This window comes from Notamacropus eugenii, chromosome 5, assembly GCF_028372415.1.
Source record: "Notamacropus eugenii isolate mMacEug1 chromosome 5, mMacEug1.pri_v2, whole genome shotgun sequence".
Classification (NCBI taxonomy): Eukaryota; Metazoa; Chordata; class Mammalia; order Diprotodontia; family Macropodidae; genus Notamacropus; species Notamacropus eugenii.
In genome coordinates, this window is record NC_092876.1 from 177,781,589 (window position 1) to 177,806,241 (window position 24,653).

The following is a 24,653-nucleotide window of genomic DNA, read 5'->3' on the forward strand; positions in this document are numbered from 1 at the left end:
ATACTAATTTTAGTTTTATTCAAAATGTGCATTAATATGTGAAAATATAAGATTAATAACAGAAATTTTGCTAAACGTTAAAACTTAAAGCAGTTTATGAAAAGATGCAATTCTTTGCTTTCACACAAGTACTCGTTTCCATGGTGTTTCTCAGATAAAGAGATTACTGCCTCTGTCAGGCCTACAAAGTCCTAGGTCTTCCACAGACTGTGTAGCAGTGACAAAAACAACATCTCACATTTTATACGGTACTTCACAGTTAACTCATAACAATTCTATGAGGTGGATATTCTAAGTCTGTTACCTTCATTTCAGATATGAGAAAATTGAACCTCAAAGAAGTGAAGTGACTTGCTGTGGTCACACAGCTAGTGACTCCAGTTATGCCAGCGTTCTCACTCCAAGTCCAAAGTTCTTTCCACTAATGTATGCTGCCACATCTCCCTGATTACAAGCATAACTGAACTTGTTATTCCAGTTAGACATAAATGTCTAACTTCTCTGGACTAGAAGCATTTAAGTAAGGTAAATGTCTTTGATTCATATTTAAATTTACACAGAACAGAAATTAAAGTATAAAACTGGAGCTAAAATTATGGCCCTTGTTACTGCTTGTTGAACTCTGCAGCTGTGCAAATGTACTGGGTGGATTCACTCTTCTGACAATCTAGATTACTTCTAAGGGGTAAAAGCCTATCAAAGACACCTTTTTTGCAACCCTTTGCAGCGTGATTAAGAGTTCTGGAATATTTTAATTTCAATTAATGTCATGCTTGTGAAGTCTTGCTCCTCTTGAAGAAGGAAGCTATAAAGAATCTTAAGGAAATACAGGGATTGGATACTTCCCTGAGGATAGGCTACTGGACCAATAACAGCTGTTAGATAAATAACACAAGATTATTTTGTATTGTAATATTCTTGGTGAATCTATCTTATCTACCTAGAGAGAGAAGTTTCTTAGGGCCATGTCATTGTACATGATTTACACACCTCACTGTATACAACACTGTAGAGGACACAGAAAAGGTCCTTAAAAACACCAGCTTAATTGAACTAAATCAGTGCCAATTCCCTATCTTCTCATATATTGCTGCTAATTTACATTTACACACACACACACACACACACACACACACACACACACACACACACACACACACGTCATTCAGTCAAATCAGAAGTCTCTGAGCTCAGCATTTACCTTCAAAACCAGAATTCAGAAGGTGTTCCCCCAGGTCACATCCAAACACCCTTTCTTTCAGAATTCCGCGCTGCTTCAGTTTCTGTTTTGTCGGACGAGACTTCATGAATGTTCGTAAGAAAGTGATAAGCTTGCCGTGTTTTTTGGATACTGCAAAACAACAATAACAATAAATTCTTAATTATAACATAGGAGGATGCACTTTATAGAAGCCAACCATCAAATTCTATGAATCCACACAGATGCTGATTTTTTTTTTTTCTGTAAAGAATCTGCAGTAGACTTTAAGGGGAAAATTTGACTTGCTTCAGAAATGACAACATAATGTTATCATGTATAATTGACTGGAACTTGCTTTTAATTAAACAGTAAATATGCTATAGTAGATTGTATGATTCCTCATTTTCATCCCTATTGGCAGAATTTACAAAATTTATATATCATTATATAACCTCAGCATGGTAATTATCTTTTCCCAAACTCGATTTATCTTCCTAATTCCTTATTTGTTCTAGTAGAATCATGAAATTAACTAGTAATTCATGGTTAAAACTTAAGTGCTATCTTTTACTTTTCCTTTCCTTCTCCATGACCTTCCATATAAGTTCAGTTGAAAAGTTCAGTTAATTCTACTTAGTTAAATTTTGTTCTCATCACCTGCCTGATCAGTTGCAATATCCATTAGAACTGGATTACAGTCCTGGAGATGTTTAATTCACAAGAGTAGACTTGCATAAGGAGGAAGTTATGGGCAGACCATCACAGCTGTTCTCATGTATTAGTACTGCCATGTGGAGGCCCTTGTTGGGCAGGATGAGGAGAAATGGGTAGAAGACTGAGAGGAGAAGATTTATTTTGGTATAGGAAGGAATGTCAAATAAGTAGACCATCCCCAAATGGCATGGGGTACCTTGAGAAGTATGGAGTCCTTCAAGTCTCTGGATGACATTATTAATGTAGAAGGTATTCATTCATTCAAAGAGCATATATTAAATGCAGGAATGACTAGAAGCACAGAGACCACTTAGAGTGGTATTATAACTGTCTAGGTTAAAGCTGTTAAGGACATGAATTAGACAAATGGTCATGAATGGAAAGAAGATGGATATAAGAGATATGAAGAAAACATCAACAAGACTTGGCAACTGACTGGACATGAGGGAAGAACTGAGAATTACTTAAAGGTTATGAAATCTTGGTGACTAGAAGGATGGTGGTATCCTGAACAAAATCAGGGAAGTTAGGAAAAGGGAAAGTTTTGGGGAAAAATATAATAATTTCTGTTTTGGGACATGTTGAATTTAAGATGCCTATGGAGTAACCAGTTAGAAATAGCTAATAGACAATTAGTGAAGCAGGACTGGGGCACAGGAAAGTAATATAGAAGAGGGAGTCTTAGGGTCAGATTTAAAGTTGCAAGGGACCCTAGAGATCATCTGGCTGAACTGCATATTTTACAATTGAGGAAATCAAAGTCCAGGCAGAGAAAATGATTTGTCCAAGGTCATACAGGTATTAAGCAGCAGTGCTGAGATTTGAATCCAGCTCCTCTGACCAGAAATTCAGTGTTCTATTTATTACCTCTACACAGAAATGCTAGTGATTTGGAAAGCTGGTAACAATTGCTAGTGAGGCATGGACTGGATTAGATGGCCTCTGAGGTTTCTTCTAATTGTTAGATTTTGTAGGTTCTTCTGTTTCACAGTCTCTGCACCCATTGCCTTCCTTTTGAGATCATGTCCAATTTACCCTCTATGTGCATATAGCTATTTACATGTTTTCTTCCTGTATTGGATAGAATCTACAATTAATATACATCACAATGGTATTGTATTAATATTCCTTATGGAATCTGATCATGTCAGAAGTATGGAAGAGTGAAAAAAGCCCTGGCTCTTGAGTCAGAGAACTTGAGTTCAAATTCCACTGATGATAGCTTTTAACTTGCATGATCTTGGGTAAGGCACTTGGCCAGCACTGGACCTTAGTTTCCTCATCTAGGAGAGTTGGAATAGATGGTCTCTGAGGTTTCTTCTAGCTCCAGATCTATGATCTTCCATCAGTTCTGTTTACTACTTCCTCTTGCTGCCTTTTGAACCTCCCCCATCTCTCTGACACCCAGTTCAAATGCTACCTCCTAATCACTTCAATCAGAAACTAAGTTTTCCTCCTCGGAACTCATATAAGCCTTCTGAATTGTTCATTATCTCTTTAGTATTGTTATTATTTGTTGTTTGTATATCTGTATTATTTGCACATAAGTAAGTTTCACCAAGGAGGGGATTCTTTGTGTTATCTATCTTTGTATCTGCCCTAGTACCTAGGGGCTTTTCACAGAGAAGGGGAATAATGAATGTTTATTGACTTGGACTACAACCACTGTAACCACTCAATCAAGTTAGGAAAGTAAATAATCAATCTTTTAAAGTACAGTCATGGCTTCTAATATCAAAACAAGTACTTAATGCCTACTGTGTGTCAGGTGCTGTCATAAATTAAATCATTTCATTTGTGTTCAACTGCCCATGTCTCCATTTTCAGGGTTTTCTTGGCAGAGATAGTGGACTGGTTTGCCACTTCCTCCTTGCACATTTTACAGATGAGGAAATGAGGCAAAGAGGGTTAAGTGATTTGTCAGTGGTCATACAGCCAGTAAGCGTATGAGGCCATATTTGAACTCAGATCCCCATGACTCCAGGGTGGGCACTCTACCCACTACACCAGCTAGATGCCCACTATAACAAGTATTCAGGGTACAAAGATGAAAATGATACAGTCCTTCATCTACAATAGCTTATACTCTGTTGTGGGAAACAAAATGTACATGTATACAAAATAAATACAAAGTAACAGAGAATGAGTGCTAGTATTGGAGTGAATAATTAAAGTCTCCATGTAAAAAGCGGTTCTGAAGTCAAGACAACAAGCATATATTAAATGTTTACTATATGCTAGGCATGGTGCTAAACACTGAATATACAGATAAAGGCAACAAAAGTGTTTGCTCTCAAATAGCTCATATTCTAAAGGTAGGGATAACATGTAAATAATTTATAAATATATGTATAATATACAAACACATGTATATATACATAGATATATGATACACACAAAGTAAACTGGAGATAATCCCAGAAGAAAGCCACTAGAATTTTTTTTTTCATTTTTACCACTGGAAGATTTCATAAGAATATTGAACCACTTCTATTGTCACTAATGTACTATAAAAATTAAAGAATACACTTTGCAAGTTCTAGACTTTTATCTTTGCACCTCCAGAGCACAGCACAGTGCCTGCTACGTAGAAGTACTCAATAAATGCTTGTCAATGAATTCATCAAACAAGTTGGGGCAGTATCCTGTATTTATTGAAAGCTTATCACTGTTGAAGGTGTAGTAAAGAGTAAGGGGAAAGTAATACACAGACAATGATTTTAAAGGCATTTAATTTTCATTATCCTACATGTAAAGGTATTCTTATTTTCTATGTCAATCTGAGCATTGTGATTAGCTAATATATCAAAAACTAAATAGTTTCACTATAAATACTAGAGAATTTCAGAAAGCAAATCATATAATCTAACTCCAAATTCTGTAGTCTTACTTTCATACTAGAATATTGCATTATTATTCTAAAAAGTCTCTCACACCCTTATCTGAACAGGGTGGAACTGACATGAAACTTGGCTCTTTCAAACCTAAACCAAAGCACACAAAACCAGTTTTTCTAGAGGTTAAACACTTTAAAATGTAGCATGTAACTAACTTAGTATCTTTGTGGTAAATCTTTATAATACCAATAACTGGCTTCTAACAATGAACTAAAAATATAAACCCAATAAAATTGTATTGGACTTTGAAACAGATGGGTGTAGTACATACAATCAAGGCAGGTTCTCTAGAATTACTGCTAGAGAGTCTCTTAGAATTACTGGTGAACACTAGATGAAGTTTGCTTTTATTTATGAAATTCTGTGACACATTATCTAGAGCATCTTTTCTTCCTTCAATCTATGTCTTTCCTCAAATACTGAGAGCATGACAGCATTCTCCTTCAATTCCTTCACCACTATCCCTTGCCCTGACTCCCCCTCAAAAACTCCCAAAACGCTTTTTACTTGTAGGTCAATTAAATCTAGTATTCACTATAAGAAGTCACAATGAGAGAAGCACATATAGATAGATGGCCAGGTTAGGACTATGTCACATTGCTTTCACGCCCACTGAAACTGGCTTCTGCATCTTGTCTGTACTTTTCCTGTGTTGTTTATCTCTAATTTACCCTGCATATATCTTACATGTACAATTATTTGCATGCTCTCTCCCCTATTAGAATGTGAGCTTTATAGGGACATGAACTATTTTTGCCTTTGTATCATTAGTGTTTAACACAGTGCTTGGCACAGAGGAGGCACTTAGTAAATGCTTACTGACTGACCTGCATATGTCATGTTGCCTGTCTTATTAGTATGTAAGCTCCTACAGTCAGAGACTGGATTTGCTTTTTTGTTTAAATCCCTAGTACTTAGTCTTTATTCACTAGTAAGCACTTAATAAATGCTTATTCACTGATACACCAACATTAATGACTGTCTATTCTGTTTACCAGTGTTTCTGAGATAGATATTTTCATTAGAACAAATATAAATATCTATGTTGGCACTGAAAACTGTCATAGCTTCTGGAAATCTTCCCAGTTGGGAGTAATGTGAGACCAGGCAGGACTGGAATGCAATTAATTTTTCACAATACACTGGTGTGAATACAGGTACCTGGGCACACACACCTTTAGGTTCTTTGAGAAGCATTTTTTTTACATGTTCTCAGAATGAACTAGACCAGAACTAAATGAAAAGTATAATGTCTGTAAAGGTATTAAAATCTGTCCAAATAAATTCAATCAAGATTGTTTTAAGGGACAACACAAATCTATGTAAATGTAGTGCATAATTTTGTTGCTATGAGCAGTAAATTCTCATGTTTTGCATACAATATTCTATTTGAAATTCCTTTCAGGGTCCCTTATTTCATGTTTTCAGAAGTTCATAAAAGCTGTTTTCAGAAATAGAATAAAATGCATCATTTTATTTCTTAAAGGTTTTCTGATATTTGGGAAGTTACTATTTTTTCTTAAAATAATAAAAAAATCTTTAGTGCACTAAGGGAAACCAATTTTTATACATAAACCACAAATCAACTCAATATTTTAAGTTTATACCAGAGCTTCACACTGAATTTCTTATACCAGTTTCAAGCTTGCTTTCTTTCCTGCTCTGTGAAATATAAATTTGTAGAATACTATCTTATTCAGAGAAACATGAAAAAACTTACATTAACTGATACAGAGTGAAGGGAAATGTGTGAATTTATTTTTTCCGATGACTATGCTTATTTGTCAAAAGGGAAGGGTGTGTGTGCGTGCGTGTGTGTGTGTGTGTACACACGTGTGTGTGTGTTAAAGAGGAGTAATAGTGATGAAAAAAAGAGACTCAATGAAGCATTAAAACCACACAAAAAGCAACAAAAAGAGTTCCAAGAGACAGAAATGCAAATGACATGTATTATTTGTGGGGTTTTTTTAGTGCTATGTATTAGAGAGATTCAGTCTCATAAACATCCTCTTTCTGTTCTTTGCAGATGGAAAGGTTCATGTTAATTACAAGTGCAGAAGAATAAAATATATTAAGAACAAAACAAAATGCTATATATCAGGTCAAGAATTAGCCACCCTAATCTGAAAAAAAAATGCCAAGGTAACAGAATTTCCTTTATAACAATAAATATAGTTAAGCAAAACAAATTAACATATTGGCCACATATGAAAATGCACATCCTATTTTACACCTCTGGTCCACACTGTTGTGGTTATATTGTATATTATATTTCTGATGCTGTTTGTTTCATTTTGCTTTCCATGATTCTCTGAATTCTTAACATTTTGTGTTTCTTGGAATACATAATGTTTGTGTATCTATACCTATATATGAGATGATCCTTTCCTCAACTCTCATTAAATTTTAGTTTCTCAAAAGTAGGATCTCTCTGATTTCATCCTTGTATACCATTCTTGGTATCTCACACAGAGCAGGGTGCTTTTAAAAAGGCTTATATTGAAATTAATCTTAGACACTGAAGAATGTTATTCTTCAGCTCTTCTCTATCCCAGGTCCACTTTCCAGGAAATAGTTTTTTCCAGATACTTAAGGGGGACTGGGATACACTTGATGCAGAGTGAAAGGCAACATGTTGATTTATTTTTTGGTCAATTGATTATGCTTATTTGTCAAAAGGGAATATTTATTTTGTGGGTTTGGTTTTTTTAAAACAGGAATGAGTAGTAATGGTTTTTAAAAAAGAGCATCAATGATTGGGAACATCTGGGGCAATTCCAAGAGCAAACACGAGAGTTATTAAAACTAGCTAACTATATAGGTTTGATCCATGACTGAATGGTCCATGATTGGTCCGTGACTGCCTGGAATCCCTAAGTCTATTAACTGGAGTCTTGAAATTTCTAACATTTTAAGGTGCACATGAAAAAGATCTCATTCCTTTTTCACCTTCTTGGTGATGCTCCTACTTTCAATTAACAAAAGATCCAGCGTACTCCCTGACAGTTCTGACTGGGGAATGTAGGATTCAAACTTGGCTATACCTAGGACAAATAGCATAAATCTACATTTAATGCCTGGACACCAAAGCACCATAGAAAAGTGTGTAAGATGGTTCACTAAGATCTATAAAACATTCACCCATAGAATTAAATTCTATAATGTTCAATAAACACTTGTATCTTGTATGTTCAAGGCACCAAACAAAGCTCTGTGGATGTTGTAAAGTCAGGCAGTCAATTCAGAGTTAAAACCTAACAGGGAGCCAAGAAAACTAAGGAGACAGTAATTTAAGAGTATCTATTTGCCCTTCACAAAAAAAAAAAAAAAATAAGCAGACTACTTAATTTCTCCATGCTACAAGCAACAATTTATAAATTAAGTTGTAGACATGGAGCAGGAGAAGAAGTTCTCATAATGGGAATTCCCTCCATGAATGAAACCACAGGTTCCGGCTAAAAACATAATTACAATCTCTCTCTGTGAGGAATTTATTATCAGGGAATGTCTAAAAGTTTCAGTCTTCTCTTCTTTAGACCAAACAGTACAATGTTACAACTGTGTACAAACTTTGGAAAACTAAAACAACAGTGACACAACAAGATGTAAGATAGGAAGTAGGCTGATCCATGTTTCCTGATTTAAGACTTAAATCCGAGCGTCTGAGAAATAAATTTGAATATGTATTGCTGTATTATTTAAAATTCATAAAAAAACCTCTTTAGTAATGAAGAAAAAGAGTGCTGAATATATTTAAGACAAAATCAGACTTGAATTAAAATTAGAAAAAATTAGGGCTCAAGACAATCTAAAAGGAATAATAAATTGTAAGAGGAAGGTGAGATATTAGAAACAAAGTAGAAGATTTTTACATTCATAGTGTAGCATGATGTATTTTTCTTAACATAAAATGGCTAATATTAGATGTTGGCGGGGTAAGCAAAGATAAATAAATTCATATAAAATGTTGGCCACAAGCATACTGGACATGAGAGCATTATTGTCACGGCTTTCTACTACTGTAAAAACTATGAAATAGCTTTAAGCCTGGAATTTGAACTTTCTACTTTCAAATGGAAAGACTAAAATTTCAAGGCAGAAGAGTGAAGTCATTTATTTGTTTAAATGCTCAAATTCAGTGTATTTTTGTTACACGGTACTCCCCCTTTCACATTATATCTGTTGTTATCTAAAAGAATCTTTGATAAGCCTCATACAAGGTATTTACACCATGTGATAAAAGAGACTATCAATCCATTATTTTCTTCAGTGTGGGAAAAAATGTTGCAATATGGGAAAAAAATAAACTGGATGGGAGGGGAGGTATGAGTAATGCAAAAAATTCTAAACCCAAGCATTACTTCTTCCCATTTCCTTAAGCATTTGATGTAGTAGAAATAACAGCAGATTGGGTCAGTATTATAGGAGTTCTAGTCCCAGTTTTCTTATTAGCATATGTCTTTAGAAGAGACACTTCATCTTCCTAGGTCTCAGACTACTTATTTACAATACACATGCACTGGATTGGATTGCGTCTGAGTCAAAAATATAGATGTGGAAGGGACTTCAGAGGTCATGTAGTTTAATCCTTACCTGATCCATAAACATTTTTATAACACTCTTAATAAGTGACAATTAGCCTTCATATACTTCTTGAAAAATAGGGGTAAAAATTCACTATATCCCAAGGAAATCCATAGACAACTGATAAATAGAAAATTTTCTTTTTATCATGCCAAAAATCTGTCACTCAGTAACTTCACTGATTGCATGTAGTTCTGCCCTTTGTACAGGCAAAAACATCTCCCCACCAAGCCACATGTCAGTCTTCTAAATACAAAGACAGATATGTTTCCCTTTAGTCTTATGTACTCAGAAGTGAATAGAATAGTACAGATATGGACTTTCATCTCTGAGATAATAGGATTCTATAATTAATGTTTGTTGTTGTTCAGTTGCATCTGACTCATGACCTCATTTGGGGTTTTCTTCGGAAAGTTCTGGAGTGATTTGCCATTTCATTCTCCAGATCATCATCATCTCCAGATCATCATTACAAATGAGGAAATTGAGGTAACAAGGTTAAGTGACTTGCCCATGGTTATAGAGCTGGTAAGTATATGAGGCCAGATTTGAACTCTAGGAAAATATGAGTCTTTCTAACTTCAGGCCCAGCACTCATTCCACTGTGCCACCTGGGTGCCCCTACAATTAATGAGTTAAAGGCAAATAATTTTAGAAACAAACCAGACAATAATAGACGTGTCAGAACAAAGTAGAATGAAAAATTAAGGATGGAAAACTCCATTTCTTCTCAAAGTTTTTTGGGAGCTAGGAAGATAGAGAAGGACTTTCAATTTTTTTGCAAAAGAAGTATTTTAAGAAAAGAGCACTACTAGAGAAACAAAATTTTAATCGTTCATAAGGCATTGGACGCCTATTTTAGAACTAGTTTAACCACAATATCAGAGCTATTGGGTGAGGCTAAGTAACTGAAAAAACAGTGCTTGTTTAGGTTAATGGAGAAGATATAATGTCACTCCACCAATCCGATATCATTAAAGTATTTATGCCACTCATTTAACATTAATCAGAGGAATAGGTTTGGAACCAAAGAACGTGGGCTAAAGTCAATTGTTATTTTCAGGGTTACCAGATTTTATCCCCCTGCCTATTTTTTTCAAAGAAAATCAAATTTCCTTACAATTGTGTTGCAGTATTGAGAGAGAATTATGTAGAATGAATGATAAACATCCTGACAGAAATCCAACTAGGCTTCAATGTGAAAATAAGTGATGAGACCTTAAAAGACATAGGGTGAGAGGAAGAAATACAAACCAGCTTTCCCCTCCCCAACAAACACTTCATGAGAAAACATAGAAAAGGATACCAGACTGGGTCAGGATCAGGGAATCCAAGGGAAAAAAAACCCTCATTTTCCCATCACATCAGCTTCAGAAGACAGCCTGAAGTCTAATGCTGCTTGGGAACTGGGTGTAGCTAGGAAGGTGCCGTGCAGAAACAAGAGGAATGGGAACCAACGGATACTTCTGTTGTTCTGATCCCAGAGCTGGGTAAAAGACTCAATGCTGACTAAGGAAGGAACCTGTGTGTAAGAGCAGCTCACTTGTGAATATATAAACTAAGGCAGGGAGTGCTTATGATCCTGAGGCTGAGTAGCAGATAAGGAATAGGAATTTTTTGGCTTTGACTCTGGAAACGAATATCTGATTTAGCCTCCAGCCCAATTTGAGATCTGTATCTGAGTAATCAGCGAAAGGAGATAAGACTATGGGGGAGCCTACCCTTCTGCCACTCTTAACTTTCAGAGCCTCCTAGCTAAATGAGAGGAGCTGGGGGCAACAATATACTAAAACTTCAACAAGGAGCAAATATACAGTTCTATTTCCAGACACAAAGTGTGGACCAAGAAGGCAGTGACTCAACTTTGCTGGGGTGCCAAGACTGCCAACTTTGCCTGTGATCCAAATATAAGTACAATGACAGTATGCTGGTTTCCAAACTCAGTCACTTGTCAGATTCTTGAATAACACAGAACTAATATGGAAATAAAACAGCATTATGACCCATAGGAAATGGAAATCATGGCTCAAAAATATTGACAGTCTCTCTAGGAGTGTTAAGAGCCTAGCACTAAAAAGTCCAAATTTGGGAAGGAAGATTAGAAGAATAAGTAAATCCTAGCATCTAAATATTTAAGGGAGACAAAGAGTGGCACATGCAACTCCTGCTACTGGGGAATGCTCAGGTGGATTCCTTAAGTTCAGGAGTTCTGATATATAGTAATGCTAAAGCTGATTGGATGTGTGTGTATATACATATATTCACTAAGTCTGGCACCAATATGGTGAGCCTCTGTAAGTGGAGGGCCTTCTGGTTGCCTAAGGAAGAGTCAACCAATTGAAGTCATAAAAATGGAGCAAGATAAAGCATTTGTGCCAATCAGCGTTATGAGCAGGCATATAAATTACTGCACTTCCAGCCTGGTGATATTGAATGGTTCAGTGGCCAATTAAAAACAAAAACAAATACGAAAAGAAAAAGTTAAAGAAGTTACAGGGAGAAATAAGCAGTAATATTATTATATTAAAAGACAAGAATACTCATTTCAAAATTAGACCAAACAACAATAAAAACTAAAGTTAAAGACCAGGACAGAATTTTTGAAAAGCTACAACACACACATACACATATATTTTACATATGATGATTACTTAACAGGAATAGAAAGGAGTGTACATATTCTTGGGTACGAATGGTACTTTTACAAAAACTGGCAATGTGTTAGGGCATAAAAAAATCTCACTCAAAGTGGAAGAAAGAAGAAATATTAGTCACACTTTTAATGACCACAATGAAGCAGTGGCAGTAGTGGCAGAGGAGAAGGAGGCCCTGAAGAAAGTATTACAACGGGACTGGAGGCTTAAGTAAGTTTAATCCTAAAGAACTGGTGGGTCAAAGAGCAAGGTACAAAAACAAAAAAACTGATTAAAGCTAATAAATGATTAGTCAACATGGAAAAAGTTTTGAATACGACAAAAGCAGTTCACAGGAGAAATTTCATATTGCAAAAAATTTCATTAACAAAAGTGTGCAAGTACAAATCAATGAAATGAACATGGAACTAAAAGCTAAAAAATGGATCTTCTTTTGAAAATTAAACAAAAGATTGAAATTATGAAAATCAAAAGAGGGATGAACAAATTTTGTAGAAAAAATATTGAACTAAAACCATGAGTTGTTTCTGTTTTCGGGGGTGTGGGTGGGGGTGTGGGAGGATTAGCTAATTTTATTTTTCAAAGGAGAAAAACTAAATCATCAGTATCGAAAAGAAAAAGAATTCACAACAAATTAAGAACTGAAGGAACTACTTTGCCCAATTGCATTTTTTACCAAAAACTTGACAAGTTAAATAATATAGGTGGATATTGATAAAAACATAAAATCCCTGCCTAACTATAAAAGATTTAAATAAAGCATCAATCATCAAAACTATCTGCCACTGGCTAAGGAATTGAGTGATGGGATCAGTGGAATAGGTTAGGTACGCAAAATACAGTAGGCAATGAACATGGTATTCTACTATTTGATAAACCCAAAGATTCCAGCTTCTGGGATAAGAACTCACTATTTGACAAAAGCTATTGGGAAAACTGGAAAATAGTATGGCATAAACTAGGCATAGACCAACATTCTCACACCTTACAAAAAGGTGAGGTCAAAATAGGTACATGATTTAATATAAGGTATGATACCATAAGCAAATTAGAAGAAAAAGGAATAGTTTACCTATCAGATTTATGGAGAAGGGAAAAATCTATGACCAAACAAGAGACAAAGAACATTATGAAATGCAAAACAGATAATTTTAATTCTATTAAATTTAAAAGGTTTTGCATAAACAAAACCAATGCAACCAAGATTAGAAGGGAAGCAGACATCTGGGAAACAATTTTTACAGCCAGTGTTTCTTATAAATGCCTCATTTCTAAACTACATAGAGAACTGAGTCAAATTTATAAGAATACAAGGCATTCCCCAGTTGATAAATGATCAAAGGATATGAACAGGCAGTTTTCAGATGAAGAAATTAAAGATATGTGTGGTCATATGAAAAAATGCTCTAAGTCACTACTGATTAAAGACATGCAAATTAAAATAACTCTGAGGTGTCACCTCACACCTATCAGACTAGCTGACATGACAGAAAAGGAAAATGATAAATGGTGGATGGAAAAGATGTGGGGAAATTGGAACATTGTGCATTGTTGATAGAGTTATGGACTAATTCAACAATTCTAGATGATATTTGGAACTACGTCCAAAGGCCTATCAAACTTTGCATACCCTTTGATCCAGCAATTCTGCTACTATGTCTGTATTCCAAAGAGTTATAATAAAAAATGGAAAAAGACGCACATGTACAAAAATTATAACAGCTCTTTCTGTGGTGGCAAAGACTTGGAAATGGAGGGGATGCCCATCAACTGGAGAATGGCTGAACAAGTTGGCATATATAAATGTAATGGAATAAAACTACTGTTCTATAAGAAATGATGAGCAGGCTGATTTCAGAAAAACCTGGAAAGACTTAATGCTGAGTGAAGTCAGCAGATACAGAACACAGTGCTCAGTATGAGCAGCATTACACAATGATCAACTGTGATAGACTCAACTCTTCTTAGCAATGCAATGATCCAAGACAATTCCAAAAGATTCATGATGGAAAATACTAACCACATCAAAAGAAAGAACTATAGAGTCTGAATGCAGACAGAAGCATACTATTTTCAATTTTAAAAAATTTTTCTCTCGTGGTTCTTCCCCTTTTGTTCTCATATTTCTCTCATAACATGACTAATGTGGAAATATATTTAACATGACTGTACATGTATAAAATATATTAAATTGCTTGCTATTTGGGGGAGGGCAGAGAGAAGGGTAAGACAGAGAAAAACTTGGAACTCAAAATTTTACAAAAATGAATGTTGAAAACTATTTAACATGAAATTGAGAAAAATACTATTAAGGGGGGAAAGCCCATAAAATTCTTGGCTAACAGAACAAGAAATAGAGAGTTTATAACTCAATCTATAACCAAATGAATAACCCAGTATCAACAAAAGAAAACTGAATAAGCCAAAAATGAACTTCCAAAGTGGGAAATGAAGACCTCTAGGATTAAACGAATTTATAACTGGGTTTATTATACATGCAAAGAATAATTTCAGCATTACATAAATTACCTGAAAAAGGAGGAAAAGAAAGATTTTTATTAAATCTTTCTATGGTATAAATATGATAATAGTACCTCAAAACAGGAAAGGAAAATCAATAGACTTATATTCCTAATTAAAGCTGATACAAAAATTTTACATAAAATATTGGCAAAAAGGCTAAGTATAGTACCATATCAAGATAATACAGAATGATCAAGTCAGATTTATACCAGAAATGTGGGGCTGATTCAATATTTAAAAAGAAACATTACATAAAACGTTAGTTACAAGAACAAAAATAATATATCAACATATAGAAAAAGCTTTTGATAAAGCACATCCATTTTCATTTTAAAAAAGCTAGAAAACAGATCTTCCCTTAACATGAAAATACTGAAGAATTTAATATGAATGTTCATCTTAAATTGACAGTCAACTTTACACAACGGGAATAAACTTAGAGAAGTCCTTCCCATAAGATAAGGGAAAAAGCAAGGATAGTCATTATTACAATTGTTACTTTATGTAGTACTAGAAATGATAGCTATAGCAAGAAAACAAGAAAATAAAACTGAGGAAATAAAAAGCTGCAGAGATGAAATAAAATTACCCCTTTTCTGACTCCAGGGAATCAACTAAGAATTCACTGAAATATTAATAACTTCAGCAAAAATGAAGGAAATAAAATAAACATATAGGAATTACCAATGGTTTTTGTGTGTTACCAACAAAACCCAGTAGAAGGAGAGGGAGATGCCATTTAAAAAAGTAAAAAAAAAATTGGGGAGTCTAACTACCAAGAAACACATAGAAATTATGTTAGCATAATTATAAAACACTCATTATAGAAATAAAAACCATTGCTCAGTCAGTTCAGTCATGCCCAACTCTTCATGACTCCATCTGGGTTTTGTTGCTGTGTGTGTGTGTGTGTGTGTGTGTGTGTGTGTGTGTGTGTGTGTGTGTGTGAAGGATACTGGAGTGATTTGTCATTTCCTTTTCCAGGTCAAAGAAGGTTACATGACTTATCCAGGGTCATATAGCTAGCAAGTGTCTGAAGCTTGGTTTGAATTTACATCCTCCTGACTCAAGGGCCAGCACTCTATCTACTGCGCCTTGCTCATGGATAGGCTAAGCTAAAATAATTTTTTAATGACAATATATCTAAATTAACTTAACCTATTCACTAAAAACTACCAAAGGATTACTTTAGACCTATGGAGAACAAATGAAATTCATTCAAAGAAATAAAAGGTGAAAAATTTTAATGAAAAAATGAAAAAGAATGAGAAGGAAAGGGGCTTAGAAGTATCAGGTTTCAGACTACTACAAAGTTGTAATCTTCAAAACAATTTGGTACTGTGAAGCAGATTAGGTACACATCATATAGAAGCAAACAAAAGTAGTACCTATTGCATGATAAATCCCAATATCCCAACTACTAGAGTATGAGCTGACTAATCAACAGAAACTGCTTGGGAAAACTGGAAAGTTGTCTGACATAAAAGTATTGAGGTCAATACCTCACTTTGTAGAATTCCAAATGGAAACATGACTTTAACAGAGTCATATCTTAAACAAAGTAAGAAACAAGGAATTGCCTTTAGGATTTATGGATAGGAATTCATGACCAAACAAGCAATAGAGAGGATCACAGGATATAAAAGACAATTTTGATTACATAAAAAATTTTTAAATTTTGTATAATCAATGAAGATAAAATTAGAAAGGAAAGCAATTAATTGGGGGAAAACTGTAGAAGTTTCTCTGATAAAAATCTTCATTATCAAGAATATAATATGGAATTGATTCAAATTTATAAGAATAGGCCATTTGTCAACATCAATTGATAAATCATCAAAGCAAGAAATCTAACTTATTAATAGCTATATGAAAAAATTCTAAATCACAAATAATTAGAGAACTGTAATTTAAAGGAACTCTGAGATTATCTCATACCACCACACTGGAAAAGGTGATAAATCTACCTGTCTTTAACCTCTCTACAAATTCTAATCTCACATCTCCAAATGGCAATTGGACAGGAAAGAAGGAGAGAGACAACTATAATCCTACAGGGTTATACATATATAATATTTGTATATATGTATAATATTATAGTATAATATAATAATCAAAAGGCAAGAAACCTCAGTGTCACCCTCCATTCACCTCCCTCTGTGTCTCTCTCTCATCTCCCATGTCCAGTTGGCTGCAAAGCCTGTGATTCTACCATTGCCTCTGCCGTTTTCTTTCCTTTGAGATGACTTTTACTCTACTGCAGGGATTCATCATCTCATATCTGGACAGTTGCAATAGCCTTCTGGTTGCTCTTCCCTCTCTAGTTTACCTACATTAAAAAGCCAAATTGATCTTCCTAAGCTACCGGTCTGTCATATCACCCCTGTTTTCAGTAAGAGTCAGTGGTTCCCTTATTACCTCCATGATCAAGTTTAAAATCTGTTTTATTTTAAAGCCTGTTATAATTTGGCTTCCTTCTACCTTCTTATACTTTTCTCCTCTTCATGTACTCTGTAATTCAGTGACACTAGTCTTCTTACTGTTTCTTGCACAAGAAGCTCCATCTTCTCACTCTAAGCATTTTCCTTGACTGTTCCACCCCCCCCCCCCCCATACCTAGAATGTTTTCCCTCCTCATCTCCACCTCCTGGCTTTCTTTAGGTCTCTACTAAAGTTGTATCTTGTGCAAAAAGCTTTTCCTAGTCCTTAATCTTAGTGCCTTCTCCCTGAGATTATCCCCAATTTATCCCACAGTTATCTTGTTTGTACAGACTTGCTGTCATGTTATATTGTGAGTTCTTTAAGAGCAGGGACTGGTTTTTTCCTAAGTTTTGTATTTTTTAGTTTGGTTTTTTTTTCTGCTTCTCTTTGTATTCCTAGAACTCTGTATAATAACTTGGCACAAAATAGGTAATCAATGCTTACTTACTGAATGAAACAAACAAATAAACTAAAACTCTTGATGATGCTATAAACAGAGATACTAAAGAGTTCACTTTTTTCATCCACAAAGCTATGAACAATTGTCTTCCTAATATATAAATCTTAGGGTCACAGAATCAGAACAGGAAGGGGCATAAGAGATCATCTACTTCAAAGCCCTCAGATTATAAATAATCAAATTAAGGGCCAGAGAATTAAAGTGACTTACCTATTTACACAGGTTATTAAGCCACAGAGTCAGGACTTAAGTCAAGTGCTCTAATTCTAAATCCAGGGCTCCTCCCACTAGCTCCTATCACTTGTGCTCATAAACCCTCAATGAATCTTTTTTTGACTATGGGATAAAATACAAATTCCAAAATCTGAAATATAAAGCCCTCCACAATCTGGCTTCAATGTACCTTTTTTTCTCTTTTGCTTTGTTGAGTACCCACTTTGTATTATATTTATACATGGATGTGTCTTGACACTTACTCTAGAATATAAGCTTTCTCAGGTCAAGAATTGTGAGTTTTTTCTTATTTTTATTCTCAGACCTAGTATTGTACTTTACACATTGTAGGCATAATTTCATTCAATCATACACAGTCCATCCCTTTAAATAAGGAAAACCTGGTCATACATAGTCATTAATGAAGCAGCTATCCAGCCCTAGAGTTTTGATTTCTTATTGAGTCGTTAGCTTCTACCCGACCAATTCTAATTTAAAAATTAAACTCCTTAAAAGGAGTTATTTTCTTCAGTAAGGTTTTGTACCTCTTTTGCCATTTGGCCAATTCTGATTTTTAAGGAGTTATTTACTTTAGCATTTTTGTGCCTCTTTTACCAAGCTACTAATTATCTTTACATAATTTCCTGGCATAGCTCCCATTTATTTTCCAATTTTTTCCTTTACTGCTGTTATTTAATTTTTGAAAGCATTTTTTTTGCTTCTTAAAATATATTTTGGAGATAGAGCAAAGATGGCAGAGTAAAGGAAGGGACTCAGCTGAGATCTCCTCACAAATCCTCTAGATACCTTTAAGTAATAGCTCTAAACAAATTTTAGAGCAGAAGAACCACAAGAAGTGAAACAATTCTCCAGCCCAAGCTAACTTAGAAGGTTGGTAGGAAAGATCTGTTGCGCTAGGATAAGAGTAGAGCACAGTCCAGCAGGCTACACCAGCACAACCCTGGCCCCAGTAAACTAGAAGCAGGCCTTTTGGAGCCAGTGAATTGGCAGGTGCTTCCAGAGCTCTCAGCCCACAGAGAGTAAGGAAGTTGAACAATTGGTTGGAAGGAGATTGCAGCAGTCTCTTTGCCAGCACTGAGGCAGGACTCTGTTCCTTTGCCCATGCTTGGGTCTAGGTCACAGTCCTGGGTGGCAGTCCCAGGGCAAGGAGGAGCACTAGTGCAACATAGCTTGTGGTCACATTGGAGCGGGGGCTGTTCTCGCAGTTCCAGGCAGAAAGAAGTGCTTGTGGTCATTCAGAAAGCAGAACCTAGGCCAGGAGACTAGTAAACACCTCTCCTTATGGATCATACCATCTTGGAAGAACTAAATACTTACAGGTCCCTTGAAATATCTCTGAAAATAGCTACACAAAACTCCTGAAGCTTGGGGCAGTGTGCCCTCTACCCTGGAAGCAGAGCCCTCCTTTAATAAATAGTTAAAAGTCAAACAATAAGCTGGGCACATGAGGAAACAATAGAAAAAATAATTCTAACTGTAAGCAGTTACCCTGGTGACAAGGAAGATCAAAATACACACTCAGAAGATGAAAACAAAGTCAAAGTTCCTCCATTCAAAGCCTCCAAGAAAAACAGGAACTGATCTGAAGCCATGAAAGAGCTCAAAAAGGATTTTGAAACTCAAGTAAGAGAGGTAGAAGAAAAACTGAGAAGAGAAATGAGAGTGATACAAGAAAATCATGAAAAGCAAGTCAACAGCTAGGTAAAGGAGACAGACACACACACACACACACACACACACACACACACACACACACACACGCACAATACTGAAGAACATAAAAAAAGATACAAAAAGCCAATGTGGATTGCTTTAAAAAGCAGAACTGGTCAAATGGAAAAAGGAGCAAACAAATTCACCAAAGGGAAAAATAAACTCCTTAAAAACTAAATTAGCTAAATGGAAAAGGAGGTACAAAAGCTCAGTAAAGAAAATAATTCCTTAAAAATTAGGACAGAACAAATGGAAGCTAATGACTTTATGATAAATGAAGAAACAATAAGACAAAATGAAAACAATGAAAAAAATAGAAGACAACGTGAAATAACTTACTGGAACAACAACTAACCTGGAAAATACATCCAGGAGAGATAATTTAAAAATTATTGGACTACCTGAAAGCCATGAAAAAAAAGAGCCTAGACATCATATTTTAAGACATTATCCCGGAAAACTGCCCTAATATTCTAGAACACAAGGATAAAATAGAAATGAAAAGAATCCACTGATTACCTCCTGAAAAAGATCCCAAAATGAAAACCCCCAGGAATATTATAGCCAAATTCCAGAGCTCTCAAGTCAAGGAGAAAATATTGCAAGGAGCCGGAAAGAAACAGTCAGGATAACATAAGACTTAGTAGCTTCTATAATAAAGGACTGGAGGGCTTGGAATACGATAGTCTGAAAGGCAAGAGAGCTAAGATTACAACCAAGCATAACCTACCCAGCAAAACTGAGTATAATCCTACTCAGAAAAAAAAAAATGGATATTCAATGAAATAGAGGACTTTCAAGCATTCTTGATGAAAACACCAGAGCTGAATAGAAAATGTGACTTTCAAATATAAGACTCAAGAAAAGCATATAAAGATAAACAGGAAAGGGAAATCATAAGGGACTTAATAAATTTAAACTTTTTACATTCCTATTATATATATATATACACATACACACACACACACACATATGTGTGTATATATATAGACAGAGGGCAAAGGTGTGAGTTGAATAAAAAGAGATGATATCTAAAAAATTAAATTAAGGGGTGAAAGAGGAATGTACTGGGAGGAAGGGAAAAGAAGAGGTAGAATGGGGTACATTATCACACATAAAAGAGGTAAGAAAAAGTTTTTACAGTGAAGTTAAGGAGGGGAGAGATGAGGAAGACTAAATAGACCTTACTCTCATTAGAATTGGCTCAAAGAGGGAAAAACATATACATTCAATTGGGTGCAGAAATCTATCTAACCCTACAGGAAATTAAGAGGGGAAAGGGATTAAGAAGGGGGTAGTGATAGAAGGGAGGGGGTGGTCAGAAGCAAAATACTTTTGAGGAGGGACAGGGTGAAAGGAGAGAGAGAATAGAATACATAGGGGGTGGAGGGAATAGTATAGAGGGAAATACAGTTAGCAATAGTAACTATGGATAAAAATTAAACCAAGTTTCTCTGATAAAGGCTTCATTTCTCAAACATACTGAGAACTCGGTCAAATTTATATACAAAAAAGAACTATTCTCTAATTGATAAATGATCAATAGATATGAATAACTTTCAGATGAAGTAATCAAAGCTCTCTATAACTATGAAAAAATGCTCTAACTCACTACGGATTGGAGAAATGAAAATTAAAACAATTCTGAGGTACTACATCATACCTATTAGATTGGTAAATAGGTCAGAAAAAGAAAATGACAATTGTTGGAGGGGATGTGGGAAAAAATGAGACATTAATGCACTGTTGGTGGACTTGTAAACTGATTCAAGCATTCTGGACAATAATTTGGAACTATTCCCAAAGGGTTATAAAACCATGCATACCTTTTGATCTAGCAATACCACTATGAGGTCTGTATACCAAAAGAGATAAACAAAACAGGAAAAGGACTTTTATGTACAAAAATATTTATAGCAGATTCTTTCTGGGGGCAAAAAATTGGAAATTGAGGAGATGCTCATCCACTGGGGAATGACTGAACAAATTGTGGTAATTATGATGGGATACTATTTTGCTATAAGAAATGATGAGCAGTATGCTCTCAGAAAAACCTGAGTTGGTACAAAGTGAAATGTACTGTGTACAAAAAACAGTAATATTGTAAGATGATCAGCTATGAATGACTTAGCTATTGTCAGCAATACATTGATCCAAGACAACTCTGAAGGACTTACGATGAAAAGTGCTATCCATCCCCAGAGAAAGAACTGATGGTGCCTGAATACAGATTGAAGTACATTTTTTTCTTTTTTCCTTCATTATTTTTCTTAAGGTTTTTGTTTGATTGGGGTTTGGTTTTGTTTTTTTGGTCTTTGATTTAACATGACACACATATGGCCTATATTGAATTATTTGGCTTCTCAATGAGGGGGGCTGAGATGGGGGAGAGAGAGAATTTGGAACTCAAAATTTTAAAAAAGAATGTTAAAAATTGTTTTTACATGTAATTAGGGGTAAATAAAATACTAAACAAGAAAAAAGAACTTTTTAGCTCTTCTCAGAATTCTTGTTGGCTTTGTATCCAATCCAATCCACATATTTCTTTTAAACTTTTCTTGTAGATGTTTGTAAGTCAATGTCTTCTTCTGAGCTTGTGCCTTGAACTTGTTCTCAGTAGCCATTTATGGTCAGTTTTTTTTTTTGTGTGTGTTGTTATTCAATTTTTAGCCCATTTACTGATTTTGAACTTTATATTAGAGTTGGGCTCTGCTCACCTCTGGAGATGAAGGGTGCTATATGACTTAAGTTTCTTTCTTTTATGAGCTTCTAATGGTTTTACAAGTTAGTAGGTCCATATTTCCAGTGTTTCGAAAATGGTGCGATATGGGAAGACTTCTCTCTTTGTCTGCACTTCAGTCCTTACACAGGTAGAGCCCCTGCTCTTTGATGACTGCAACTACTCCTCTCCATCCTAGAACTGTGACCTGGAACTGGGTAATGGATGACAGAGTTGTCAAATGACTCCTAATCCTGTGCCTAGTGCTAACACTGGGACCCCTGAAATCTCTTTCTGACAAGGTATTAAGTTCCCTTAATGTCTCTCGGTGCCACATGCTCCCAGTGCTGCCACTGCTGCTGGTACAGGCACTTCCAAGGTCTGCAACCAGTGCAACAAGAAAGATTTCTTGTAGGAAGTGGGGTTTTAATTGAAAACTGAAAGAAGCCAGGGATGCCAGGAATTCTAGAAATGGAAGATACTCAATTAAAATGCATGTGGTAGAGAGACAAAATATCTTGCATAAGAAAAAGCAATTAGATCAGTGTCAATGGATCAAAGAGCATGTGGGGAAAGGCAGGAAGAGCCGGGTCATGAAGGGCTTTGTACAACAAACAAACATTATTTATTATATATGTATTTCATCATGGAGGTAACAAGGACACATAGTAGTTGACTGAAAAGGGCATGATGTGGTTGGACCTGTGCTTTAGGAAAATCAAGGTGAGTGGAAGATGGACTAGAGTAGGGAGATACCTGAAGCAGGCAGACCAAGCAAGGGGCTCCTGTAATAGCCTAGGCATGAGTTACAATCTCTCTACATATGCATATAAAGATCAGAATGCCACCTGTATTGATTCACCAGAACTTGATTTAGAAACTCTTTTGTCATAGTTCTCAAAATACAAAGTAAATTTAGTTTGCTAGACTAGATTTTGAAACTCTGAAAATGAATGAGAAAGAAAAACATACAATCCTGATTTCAAGAAAATAATATTAAGCTGAAAAATATTAGTATGAGTGAACTTCACACAAGGAGACCAACAGGATTGAGGACTAGTATTCATCCTTCCTCTCTTCATTTTCCATCCTCTCCATATACACATATTTTGAGAAGGAAATTAAGAAAATGTTTTCGTCTCTCCTACTCATCTCAATGAAACATACTTTGCTTTACTTGCACACAGATGAAGCTGCATTTCTCAGAAATCCTGAGAATTGCTGATGGAAACAAAATTTTTGGAAAATCTAGATTCCAATTAACCTTGCCACTAATTAACTTTGTCACTGTTCTTTAGCAAATAGATAGAGTCTCAAAGATTACTGAAGGTTGCTGAGCGAGGTACAGGACTACCTCTCTCAGGAAGCAAAACCCTCAATCCTATCCTATTTTAGTAAAATATTAAATTTATTTTAAATAATAATTGTGCATATGAAGAATAGGAAATAATGGAAGAGAACCACTAATACCTTACTACAAATCCATATAAGAGAGTGGAGGTGATCCTGAATTCCAGAAGCAGCTAGGTGGCTTAGTAGAAAGAGCAATGGGGCTAAAGTCAGGAAGACTATTCTGGGAGAATGCCAATACATATAACTTAATTTCCAATAAAATTGCAACAGGAAAAAATCTCCACCATCTAAAGCAACAGCAGTTTCCTTTTTTAACATTAATATTAGTTAATATTAATAACATTGTCTATTTTTTTACATATCACCTGAATTTACTATTATCTTTAAAAAATAATTTTTATAGTATGCATTCCTTTTCCAGTCATCAAAAGTTTTATCTGCATTTGTACTTTTTTCCTTTTCTCTATTTTTGTATTTTCCACTCCTTACTATGTATTCTTATACTTCTGGGGACATTTTGTCATGGTTTGTCATGATGATGAGATTGCTGAATTTTTATAATCACTGTTTAGGAGACAATTTATACCACTGTGCACTAGAAAGTTTAATGTTTCTAAAGGACAAAATCTCAAATCTGAATTAAACTGAACTTATCTTAATATCAACCAAGTTTTAATTGAAAAATTTTGGTAAGATATAGAAGAATCACATCTCATCCAACATGGATCTGAACAAAAAACTTCTCCACTACGTCCTGGTCAACATTTTTCCATTCTCCATCTGAAGACCTCTAAGAACTCCACTTGCTCTGAACTTGGGAAGATACATTAGGAATTATGGTGAGAAAAATAAATATGAGAAACATTATAAATATTAGAAGTAGGGCTCTTACATGTCATTGAATGTATAATGTATCTAGTCTAATCTGTTCATATTATAAATGAGAAAATGGAACTTAATGATCAAGGAATCATAGATTTGGGGCAAGAAAAGATCGCAAAGATGATCTAGTCCATCCCTCTAATTTGCAGATGAAGTAACTAAAGGCTATGAAGATTGCCCAAGATCAATATAGCTAGTTGATGGCAGAATCAGAACTTGAACTCAAGTCTACAGACCT

The 24,653-nt window shown here is 35.2% G+C and overlaps 1 protein-coding gene across 11 annotated transcripts in view; it reads right to left on the reverse strand.

Moving 5' to 3' along the window:
• ARHGAP32 (Rho GTPase activating protein 32) overlaps nt 1-24,653 on the reverse strand; it is a 419,500-nt gene that overhangs the window by 38,990 nt on the left and 355,857 nt on the right. For all 11 annotated transcript variants that reach the window (XM_072611576.1, XM_072611573.1, XM_072611577.1 and 8 more), the window contains one exon: nt 1,202-1,351. In XM_072611576.1, coding sequence (XP_072467677.1) covers nt 1,202-1,351 — 150 coding nt within the window. The remainder of the gene's footprint in view (nt 1-1,201; nt 1,352-24,653) is intronic.